Source organism: Ambystoma mexicanum, chromosome 3p (genome assembly GCF_040938575.1).
Source record: "Ambystoma mexicanum isolate Mex_15411 chromosome 3p, UKY_AmexF1_1, whole genome shotgun sequence".
Classification (NCBI taxonomy): Eukaryota; Metazoa; Chordata; class Amphibia; order Caudata; family Ambystomatidae; genus Ambystoma; species Ambystoma mexicanum.
In genome coordinates, this window is record NC_090925.1 from 5,433,886 (window position 1) to 5,445,909 (window position 12,024).

Sequence of the window (12,024 nt, forward strand, 5' to 3'; positions counted from 1 at the left end):
AGATCTATGCTGTGGAAGTGGTCAGAGTCAGAAGCAAAATATGTCCTTCTTTCTAATGGATAACTTTCCAGAACACTGTCCCCATAGTCCACCCCATAAACCTGTGCACGCCCGACTCAAGGAGGGATTCTAAAATATGATGGAGGTGTTCCCACCTTAAGGAGCACATATTCGGCAACAGCTGGGAAGTCTCAGAGGCTGTAGTTACGACTGTCTGTCCTAGCCTGTTAAACATTACAGTTGGAGCCGCAGAGATTCCTAAGCAGGGTTCAAGAATAGTTACATAACACCCCCTTTCCCAGAGTTGAATAACAGTACCATCGAATTAAACCGAATAGCCAAGAACTGCCGGGCAAAGAATTGATTTATTTACAGGCTATGTACACGTGTGCATCACACTCGGAAGTCTCAAATGTTCTCCCCTGAGATTCCAAGTGGCCAATAGAAATACAAATATTTTTTTTAAACTGGCGAGAGAGCAGAAAATGCTCCAAGGCACGTGACTGGTTGGGAGGGATCAGAGAGATGGGCAGGGTCATTGAATCAGCACCACTTTGCCTCTTGTTGCCCAAACCATGACTGGAGGGATAGTGAAGGGGGTACCTGAAATGAGTTACTGGGCCATTGAAGGCACGCTAACAGCGTCTTTGGCAAGTTCCGACCGGTTTGGGATTACCAGGCTGGCCTTGGCACTTAGTTTATTACTCACACACCTCCACTGTACACCAAAAAAGGTGCTGAATGAAAATGCATCAATGCAAAAAATGTTGCACAGGATTGGGATGTAGAGTGAAGTAGGTTTCATATCCTCTCCAAGCAGCCACTGGATCTCCATCTTTGCCATGGCAGGGGCCCTGGCAGGCCTGGGTGGGACATGGGTCACTCCTGGAAGCCTTGAATACTGCACAGGATCCTCTTCTGATGCCCGGGAAGAGAGATGCCCATCTGCTTCAGATCCCTGCAACAGAAAGAGCATTAGGTCAGAGGGTGGCATCAGGAGTACACAGAGCGATGCGAAAGTGGCGCGAGTGCACTGCAAACCTTACATTCTCTGGGATTCCAGAACAATCAGACTGTGTAGTAGTAGTACAGAGAAGTCAGAATAGGCACATATAATCCCAATATTTTAAAGAAAGTGTGGCCAGTTTGAAGTCTCTCAAGGGCCCTCACTTTCACCACAATTCTTTCATCTATCTTTGTTGCTGGAATCGGGTTGCCATAAGCAGCTGCACCCATAAGATGTGGCTGAAACTGGCTACTGTAAAAAGTGGGCAAAGGTGTCAAAAATAAATTGCTTACCTCCTAATGTTCTTCCTGATGGATCTCCAGTGCTGCTGTCCTCTTCTTGCCACCAGGGGCGCAGTGCGGCTCTGCATCTGCTCTGCCAGACGCCTCTACGCGCCACAGGCCGGATAGGACTTTGGGGGCAGAATATATCGAGGCACTGTGACCTCGACCACCCTTTTCCCCAGCACTAAGCCACGAAGGACTGCAGAAACTACAGTGCGTAGAAGATATCCACCAAGTGGGGCATGTCAAGGGGTGACGAGGCATCCACGGGAAGAACCTTCATCAGAAAGGTAAGTCGTTCGTTCTTCTAATGGATTCCTTCTTCCCACTGATTCCACATCTAAGCTTGACTCCCATAACAGGAGAGCGAGAAGACACCGGCCAGACCCGAACATTCTGTGGGACTGCTTGATCGAATCAGGCACCCCACCCTGACAGGGAGTCCAAGTAGTAATTTTTAGCAAACGTATGCAACAACGCCCACGTCACTGCCTGGCCAATGTCAGGGATCGGGGCAGAGGCGGCAGCCAGCCCTCTGGTTGAATGAGCCTTGAGACTCTTGGCACATTTCCTCCAGCCAGATCGTAGCATTCCAAGATGCAGAGTGTTAGGGAGAATTCTCAGAAATTAGCTAATTCCCTCCACCTTAGAGACACCCAGCAACTTTGCTCGATTTTGAGGACTTGATTTGTTTAACCTGGAGAGCCTGACCCCCTTTTCCCACTCGCTCATGTATTTTAATGGGATTTCTGAGCTTTGTGTTTCTTTTGCTTGTGGAGTCTGCCAAACTCCATAGGCATCATTCACTGCAGGCAGCCGGCGCGAGGTAAGAAAGCCCACCTCTGGGCGCTCGTTAGTAATTTTGGCATAAACTAGGCCCCCAGGCCCCCGAAGCGTCCCTTTCCCACCCCCCACCCACTTCCTGGTCCCTGTTCCCCTCCCGTCTCCCAACCCGGCCATCCCCACTGTGATTGGGCTGTGAGCCCGACTGGAAAGGGTCTATCGACCCTCCTCACACCGGCCCCTGCATTCACTGCAGGCAGCCGGCGGGAGGTAAGTAAGCCCACCTCTGGGCGCTCGTTAGTAATTTTGGCCTAAACTAGGCCCCCAGCCCCCCAAAGCGTCCCTTTCCCACCCCCCACCCACTTCCTGGACCTGTTCCCCTCCCGCCTCCCAATCCGCCCATCCCCGCTGTGATTGGGCCGTGAGCCCGACTGGAAAGGGTCTATCGACCCTCCTCACACCGGCCCCTGCATTCACTGCAGGCAGCCGGCGGGAGGTAAGAAAGCCCACCTCTGGGCGCTCGTTAGTAATTTTGGCCTAAACTAGGCCCCCAGGCCCCCGAAGTGTCCCTTTCCCACCCCCCACCCACTTCCTGGTCCCTGTTCCCCTCCCGTCTCCAAACCCGGCCATCCCCACTGTGATTGGGCCGTGAGCCCGACTGGAAAGGGTCTATCGACCCTCCTCACACCGGCCCCTGCATTCACTGCAGGCAGCCGGCGGGAGGTAAGAAAGCCCACCTCTGGGCGCTTGTTAGTAATTTTGGCCTAAACTAGGCCCCCAGGCCCCCAAAGCGTCCCTTTCCCACCCCCCACCCACTTCCTGGTCCCTGTTCCCCTCCCACCTCCCAACCCGGCCATCCCCACTGTGATTGGGCCGTGAGCCCGACTGGAAAGGGTCTATCACCCTCCTCACACCGGCCCCTGCATTCACTGCAGGCAGCCGGCGCGAGGTAAGAAAGCCCACCTGTGGGCGCTCGTTAGTAATTTTGGCCTAAACTAGGCCCCCAGATCCCCGAAGCATCCCTTTCCCACCCCCCACCCACTTCCTGGTCCCTGTTCCCCTCCCGCCTCCCAACCCGCCCATCCCCACTGTGATTGGGCCGTGAGCCCGACTGGAAAGGGTCTATCGACCCTCCTCTCTCCGGCCCCTGCATTCACTGCAGGCAGCCGGCGCGAGGTAAGAAAGCCCACCTCTGGGCGCTCGTTAGTAATTTTGGCCTAAACTAGGCCCCCAGGCCCCGAAGCATCCCTTTCCCACCCCCCACCCACTTCCTGGTCCCTGTTCCCCTCCCGCCTCCCAACCCACCCATCCCCGCTGTGATTGGGCCGTGAGCCCGACTGGAAAGGGTCTATCGACCCTCCTCACACCGGCCCCTGCATTCACTGCAGGCAGCCGGCGCGAGGTAAGAAAGCCCACCTCTGGGCGCTCGTTAGTAATTTTGTCATAAACTATGCCCCCTGCCCCCCGAAGCGTCCCTTTCCCACCTCCCACCCACTTCCTGGTCCCTGTTCCCCTCCCGCCTCCCAAACCGCCCATCCCCGCTGTGATTGGGCCGTGAGCCATACTGGAAAGGGTCTATCGACCCTCCTCACACCGGCCCCTGCATTCACTGCAGGCAGCCGGCGCGAGGTAAGAAAGCCCACCTCTGGGCGCTCGTTAGTAATTTTGGCCTAAACTAGGCCCCCAGATCCCTGAAGCATCCCTTTCCCACCCCCCACCCACTTCCTGGTCCCTGTTCCCCTCCCGCCTCCCAACCCGCCCATCCCCACTGTGAATGGGCCGTGAGCCCGACTGGAAAGGGTCTATCGACCCTCCTCTCACCGGCCCCTGCATTCACTGCAGGCAGCCGGCGCGAGGTAAGAAAGCCCACCTCTGGGCGCTCGTTAGTAATTTTGGCCTAAACTAGGCCCCCAGGACCCGAAGCATCGCTTTCCCACCCCCCACCCACTTCCTGGTCCCTGTTCCCCTCCCGCCTCCCAACCCACCCATCCCCACTGTGATTGGGCCGTGAGCCCGACTGGAAAGGGTCTATCGACCCTCCTCACACCGGCCCCTGCATTCACTGCAGGCAGCCGGCGCGAGGTAAGAAAGCCCACCTCTGGGCGCTCGTTAGTAATTTTGGCCTAAACTAGGCCCCCAGACCCCCGAAGCATCCCTTTCCCACCCCCCACCCACTTCCTGGTCCCTGTTCCCCTCCCGCCTCCCAACCCGCCCATCCCCACTGTGATTGGGCCGTGAGCCCGACTGGAAAGGGTCTATCGACCCTCCTCTCACCGGCCCCTGCATTCACTGCAGGCAGCCGGCGCGAGGTAAGAAAGCCCACCTCTGGGCGCTCGTTAGTAATTTTGGCCTAAACTAGGCCCCCAGATCCCTGAAGCATCCCTTTCCCACCCCCCACCCACTTCCTGGTCCCTGTTCCCCTCCCGCCTCCCAACCCGCCCATCCCCACTGTGAATGGGCCGTGAGCCCGACTGGAAATGGTCTATCGACCCTCCTCTCACCGGCCCCTGCATTCACTGCAGGCAGCCGGCGCGAGGTAAGAAAGCCCACCTCTGGGCGCTCGTTAGTAATTTTGGCCTAAACTAGGCCCCCAGGCCCCCGAAGTGTCCCTTTCCCACCCCCCACCCACTTCCTGGTCCCTGTTCCCCTCCCGTCTCCAAACCCGGCCATCCCCACTGTGATTGGGCCGTGAGCCCGACTGGAAAGGGTCTATCGACCCTCCTCACACCGGCCCCTGCATTCACTGCAGGCAGCCGGCGGGAGGTAAGAAAGCCCACCTCTGGGCGCTTGTTAGTAATTTTGGCCTAAACTAGGCCCCCAGGCCCCGAAGCATCCCTTTCCCACCCCCCACCCACTTCCTGGTCCCTGTTCCCCTCCCGCCTCCCAACCCACCCATCCCCACTGTGATTGGGCCGTGAGCCCGACTGGAAAGGGTCTATCGACCCTCCTCACACCGGCCCCTGCATTCACTGCAGGCAGCCGGCGCGAGGTAAGAAAGCCCACCTCTGGGCGCTCGTTAGTAATTTTGGCCTAAACTAGGCACCCAGACCCCCGAAGCATCCCTTTCCCACCCCCCACCCACTTCCTGGTCCCTGTTCCCCTCCCGCCTCCCAACCCGCCCATCCCCACTGTGATTGGGCCGTGAGCCCGACTGGAAAGGGTCTATCGACCCTCCTCTCACCGGCCCCTGCATTCACTGCAGGCAGCCGGCGCGAGGTAAGAAAGCCCACCTCTGGGCGCTCGTTAGTAATTTTGGCCTAAACTAGGCCCCCAGGCCCCGAAGCATCCCTTTCCCACCCCCACCCACTTCCTGGTCCCTGTTCCCCTCCCGCCTCCCAACCCACCCATCCCCGCTGTGATTGGGCCGTGAGCCCGACTGGAAAGGGTCTATCGACCCTCCTCACACCGGCCCCTGCATTCACTGCAGGCAGCCGGCGCGAGGTAAGAAAGCCCACCTCTGGGCGCTCGTTAGTAATTTTGGCCTAAACTAGGCCCCCAGATCCCTGAAGCATCCCTTTCCCACCCCCACCCACTTCCTGGTCCCTGTTCCCCTCCCGCCTCCCAACCCGCCCATCCCCACTGTGAATGGGCCGTGAGCCCGACTGGAAAGGGTCTATCGACCCTCCTCTCACCGGCCCCTGCATTCACTGCAGGCAGCCGGCGCGAGGTAAGAAAGCCCACCTCTGGGCGCTCGTTAGTAATTTTGGCCTAAACTAGGCCCCCAGGCCCCCGAAGTGTCCCTTTCCCACCCCCCACCCACTTCCTGGTCCCTGTTCCCCTCCCGTCTCCAAACCCGGCCATCCCCACTGTGATTGGGCCGTGAGCCCGACTGGAAAGGGTCTATCGACCCTCCTCACACCGGCCCCTGCATTCACTGCAGGCAGCCGGCGGGAGGAAAGAAAGCCCACCTCTGGGCGCTTGTTAGTAATTTTGGCCTAAACTAGGCCCCCAGGCCCCGAAGCATCCCTTTCCCACCCCCCACCCACTTCCTGGTCCCTGTTCCCCTCCCGCCTCCCAACCCACCCATCCCCACTGTGATTGGGCCGTGAGCCCGACTGGAAAGGGTCTATCGACCCTCCTCACACCGGCCCCTGCATTCACTGCAGGCAGCCGGCGCGAGGTAAGAAAGCCCACCTCTGGGCGCTCGTTAGTAATTTTGGCCTAAACTAGGCCCCCAGACCCCCGAAGCATCCCTTTCCCACCCCCCACCCACTTCCTGGTCCCTGTTCCCCTCCCGCCTCCCAACCCGCCCATCCCCACTGTGATTGGGCCGTGAGCCCGACTGGAAAGGGTCTATCGACCCTCCTCTCACCGGCCCCTGCATTCACTGCAGGCAGCCGGCCCGAGGTAAGAAAGCCCACCTCTGGGCGCTCGTTAGTAATTTTGGCCTAAACTAGGCCCCCAGGCCCCGAAGCATCCCTTTCCCACCCCCACCCACTTCCTGGTCCCTGTTCCCCTCCCGCCTCCCAACCCGCCCATCCCCACTGTGAATGGGCCGTGAGCCCGACTGGAAAGGGTCTATCGACCCTCCTCTCACCGGCCCCTGCATTCACTGCAGGCAGCCGGCGCGAGGTAAGAAAGCCCACCTCTGGGCGCTCGTTAGTAATTTTGGCCTAAACTAGGCCCCCAGGCCCCGAAGCATCGCTTTCCCACCCCCCACCCACTTCCTGGTCCCTGTTCCCCTCCCGCCTCCCAACCCACCCATCCCCACTGTGATTGGGCCGTGAGCCCGACTGGAAAGGGTCTATCGACCCTCCTCACACCGGCCCCTGCATTCACTGCAGGCAGCCGGCGCGAGGTAAGAAAGCCCACCTCTGGGCGCTCGTTAGTAATTTTGGCCTAAACTAGGCCCCCAGACCCCCGAAGCATCCCTTTCCCACCCCCCACCCACTTCCTGGTCCCTGTTCCCCTCCCGCCTCCCAACCCGCCCATCCCCACTGTGATTGGGCCGTGAGCCCGATTGGAAAGGGTCTATCGACCCTCCTCTCACCGGCCCCTGCATTCACTGCAGGCAGCCGGCGCGAGGTAAGAAAGCCCACCTCTGGGCGCTCGTTAGTAATTTTGGCCTAAACTAGGCCCCCAGATCCCTGAAGCATCCCTTTCCCACCCCCACCCACTTCCTGGTCCCTGTTCCCCTCCCGCCTCCCAACCCGCCCATCCCCACTGTGAATGGGCCGTGAGCCCGACTGGAAAGGGTCTATCGACCCTCCTCTCACCGGCCCCTGCATTCACTGCAGGCAGCCGGCGCGAGGTAAGAAAGCCCACCTCTGGGCGCTCGTTAGTAATTTTGGCCTAAACTAGGCCCCCAGGCCCCCGAAGTGTCCCTTTCCCACCCCCCACCCACTTCCTGGTCCCTGTTCCCCTCCCGTCTCCAAACCCGGCCATCCCCACTGTGATTGGGCCGTGAGCCCGACTGGAAAGGGTCTATCGACCCTCCTCACACCGGCCCCTGCATTCACTGCAGGCAGCCGGCGGGAGGTAAGAAAGCCCACCTCTGGGCGCTTGTTAGTAATTTTGGCCTAAACTAGGCCCCCAGGCCCCGAAGCATCCCTTTCCCACCCCCCACCCACTTCCTGGTCCCTGTTCCCCTCCCGCCTCCCAACCCACCCATCCCCACTGTGATTGGGCCGTGAGCCCGACTGGAAAGGGTCTATCGACCCTCCTCACACCGGCCCCTGCATTCACTGCAGGCAGCCGGCGCGAGGTAAGAAAGCCCACCTCTGGGCGCTCGTTAGTAATTTTGGCCTAAACTAGGCCCCCAGACCCCCGAAGCATCCCTTTCCCACCCCCCACCCACTTCCTGGTCCCTGTTCCCCTCCCGCCTCCCAACCCGCCCATCCCCACTGTGATTGGGCCGTGAGCCCGACTGGAAAGGGTCTATCGACCCTCCTCTCACCGGCCCCTGCATTCACTGCAGGCAGCCGGCGCGAGGTAAGAAAGCCCACCTCTGGGCGCTCGTTAGTAATTTTGGCCTAAACTAGGCCCCCAGGCCCCGAAGCATCCCTTTCCCACCCCCACCCACTTCCTGGTCCCTGTTCCCCTCCCGCCTCCCAACCCACCCATCCCCGCTGTGATTGGGCCGTGAGCCCGACTGGAAAGGGTCTATCGACCCTCCTCACACCGGCCCTTGCATTCACTGCAGGCAGCCGGCGCGAGGTAAGAAAGCCCACCTCTGGGCGCTCGTTAGTAATTTTGTCCTAAACTATGCCCCCCGCCCCCCGAAGCGTCCCTTTCCCACCTCCCACCCACTTCCTGGTCCCTGTTCCACTCCCGCCTCCCAAACCGCCCATCCCTGCTGTGATTGGGCCGTGAGCCATACTGGAAAGGGTCTATCGACCCTCCTCACACCGGCCCCTGCATTCACTGCAGGCAGCCGGCGCGAGGTAAGAAAGCCCACCTCTGGGCGCTTGTTAGTAATTTTGGCCTAAACTAGGCCCCCAGGCCCCCGAAGCGTCCCTTTCCCACCCCCCATCCACTTCCTGGTCCCTGTTCCCCTCCCGCCTCCCAACCTGGCCATCCCCACTGTGATTGGGCCGTGAGCCTGACTGGAAAGGGTCTATCGACCCTCCTCACACCGGCCCCTGCATTCACTGCAGGCAGCCGGCGCGAGGTAAGAAAGCCCACCTCTGGGCGCTCGTTAGTAATTTTGGCCTAAACTAGGCCCCCAGGCCCCCGAAGCATCCCTTTCCCACCCCCCACCCACTTCCTGGTCCTGTTCCCCTCCCGCCTCCCAACCCGCCCATCCCCGCTGTGATTGGGCCGTGAGCCCGACTGCAAAGGGTCTATCGACCCTCCTCACACCGGCCCCTGCATTCACTGCAGGCATCCGGCGCGAGGTAAGAAAGCCCACCTCTGGGCCCTCGTTAGTAATTTTGGCCTAAACTAGGCCCCCAGCCCCCCGAAGCGTCCCTTTCCCACCCCCCACCCACTTCCTGGTCCCTGTTCCCCTCCCGCTTCCCAACCCGCCCATCCCCGCTGTGATTGGGCCGTGAGCCGGACTGGAAAGGGCATAGCTCTCAACTCACACGCTTTTGGCGGGTGTCACCCGCCCTGTAAAGGGCTGACTCACCCGCCAAGCCTCCTGCACGCCCATTAATTCCAATGGGCATCTCACCCGCCAAAAACAAAATCGGGTGATTTCACCCGCCTTTGCAACAGAAATGGTTGAGAGCTATGAAAGGGTCTATCGACCCTCCTCACACCGGCCCCTGCATTCACTGCAGGCAGCCGGCGCGAGGTAAGAAAGCCCACCTCTGGGCGCTCGTTAGTAACTTTGGCCTAAACTAGGCCCCCAAAGCATCCCTTTCACAGACCCCCACCCACTTCCTGGTCCCTGTTCCCCTCCCGCCTCCCAACCCGCCCATCCCCGCTGTGATTGGGCCATGAGCCGGACTGGAAATGGTCTATCGGCCCTCCTCACACCGGCCCCTGCATTCACTGCAGGCAGCCGGCGCAAGGTAAGAAAGCCCACCTCTCTGGGCGCTCGTTAGTAACTTTGGCCTAAACTAGGCCCCCAAAGCGTCCCTTACACAGACCCCCACCCACTTCCTGGTCCCTGTTCCCCTCCCGCCTCCCAACCCACCCATCCCCACTGTGATTGGGCCGTGAGCCCTTCATCACTGGTCCTCCCAGTGCAGCCCTCTGCCCAGTAGCCCCCTGCGGCTAAGGACCCCTGCGGCTAAGGACCCCGAGGCCAAGGGCAGCTCCAACAGAGGCGGCTCCAGGAAGTGTCAGCAGGTGTCCGCAGGGGAAGCCAGTGGCCAGCCGTCAACCAGCAACTACAAGGACCCGTAAGGTAGGGTGGCTTGGGTTGGGGAGAGGTACAACTCTACCCCAGATACCGGACCACTAGACAAAACCAATACCGATCAATGTAATCACCGCCAACTGCCGCAAACAGCCTTGATAGCAGGGCCTCTGCGCCCAAATTGCATTGTGTGACCCCAGACTGCACTGATAGGCCTCTCTCCCACTATACAGGTCTCTCTAACTTAGCAGGGGTTCTGTCTCCCAATTGCATTGTAGGATGTTTAGATTGCACTGACAGGCCTCTCTCCCACTGCACGGGTCTCTCGCTTAACAGGGGCTCCGTCTCCAAACTGCACTGGGTGGCGTTTAGATTGCGCTGGTGGATGTCTCTCCCACTGTGCAGGTCTCTCAAACTTAGCAGGGGCCTTGTCTCCGAACGACACTGTGCGATGTTTAGATTACACTGATAGGACCCTCACCCAATATACAGATCTCCCAAATAATCTAACTGCGCTTGGCTCAATACTCTACCAATCCCAGAATCCCACCACTACCTAACCCAACTAAATCCCCTACCAGCAGACCGCTAACACCCTAACCCCCCCCCCACCCCTCTACCAGTGCACCCTTAGGAAACATACCCTACCCACCGGCAGAAAACAACACTGAGCCAGAGAACACCCGAGGGTATCCAGAGAATGAAAACCGAGATCACTGCGAGCGCTCAACACAGCATAAAGGACCAACTTCCATACCACGCCTCCACCTAGACTGGAAAATGGCCTGTACCAGAAAAGGACACCGAGAAAGAGAACAAGATCATGCAACAAGAGACGCAATCACACAACACCGACAGAACCCACAAGAAACAGCCCCATTGGAAGAAAGCATGCCTAAAACAGCCACAACCGCAATAAAATCCACAAGAGAAAAATCCTTATACTTCACACCGTACCTCGCAACAACCACGGTACACCGACACTCCAACACAGAAACCTTGAAACATGCAAACAATTTCCTGATACAAGCAGAAAAAAGACAGGGGCACTCAACAAGAGAGTGGGAGGGCTCCGACCCCATTACCCCTTACATTACAAGAAAAGAGGGGCAACATCGATTTCCACTACATCCCGCACAATACGGCGAAGTACCAACAACCAGCAACGCCACCCCCCACCCAACAACCGGACCCAATGAAGAAACCACCGCTGATCTTCATCCGAGTAGCATCACAGCAGAAACACCAAGACAAATCAGCCCCGTTATCAACTTACTAGACCGCTTCAATGAAGAAGCAGCTGTCGCCGTTCTTCATCCTACCGACATCAATGCAGAAACTCCACGAACAGACAATTACAAACTCAAACAACAAATAACCTCAAAACAAAACCTCACCCAGAGAATCCACTGTAACCTAATAAACGCAAGGTCAATGTCCAAACACTCAACGGAAATATACGACCTCCTGTCAGAAGGAGGCAGAGACATCCTATTTGTAACCGAAACATGGCTAGACGACAACTACAAGATCACGCTCAACAACTGCCTACCCGAAGACTTCAAATGCATCCAAACAAACAGAAAATCCAAAAGAGGGGGGGGACTAGCGATCATCCACAAGGAACAACTGGCCATCAAAATGGAAGATCCACTAAACATCGATAAATGCGAATCCTTAATACTACGACTTTCAGTAAACCCCAAAACCAACCTGAAATTCATACTGATATACAGACCACCAACCTACGATGCGACTTTCATAGACGCTTTCACAGAAGCAATCACTACCCTAGCCATCAACTACAATCATCTGATCATCCTCGGAGACTTCAACATCTGGTTCGACGAAGAAACCACAACCACACAAAAATCCTTAACCGCCCAACTAGCAGCCATGAACCTACAACAACTAGTCAAAGGAGCAACCCACTCAGCAGGGCACACACTTGACGCAATCTTCGCCAACAAGGATCTCATCACCACGGCACCCCCAATTCAAATACTTTGGAGCGACCACCTCATTATTCCGTTCATAATCACAACGGCCGTTCCGACAAAAAAGCAACAAGAAAAGCAACCCATCATGATGAAAAGAAATTGGAGAACCATAAAAAACTCCAATTTAACCAAGCTCCTAGAACTCAGCAAACCACAAGCATCAACCATGGAAGAAGCAGACCTAGACATAAAAGTTGCCCTACT

General features: G+C 57.9%; 1 protein-coding gene across 2 annotated transcripts in view; it reads right to left on the reverse strand.

The window, feature by feature from the left end:
• Positions 1 to 346: 346 nt before the first annotated feature.
• EPHA1 (EPH receptor A1) overlaps positions 347 to 12,024 on the reverse strand; it is a 190,301-nt gene continuing 178,623 nt past the window's right edge. For both annotated transcript variants that reach the window (XM_069650305.1, XM_069650304.1), the window contains exon 17: positions 347 to 958. In XM_069650305.1, the coding sequence (XP_069506406.1) occupies positions 880 to 958 (79 nt within the window). In that variant the 3' untranslated portion in view covers positions 347 to 879. The remainder of the gene's footprint in view (positions 959 to 12,024) is intronic.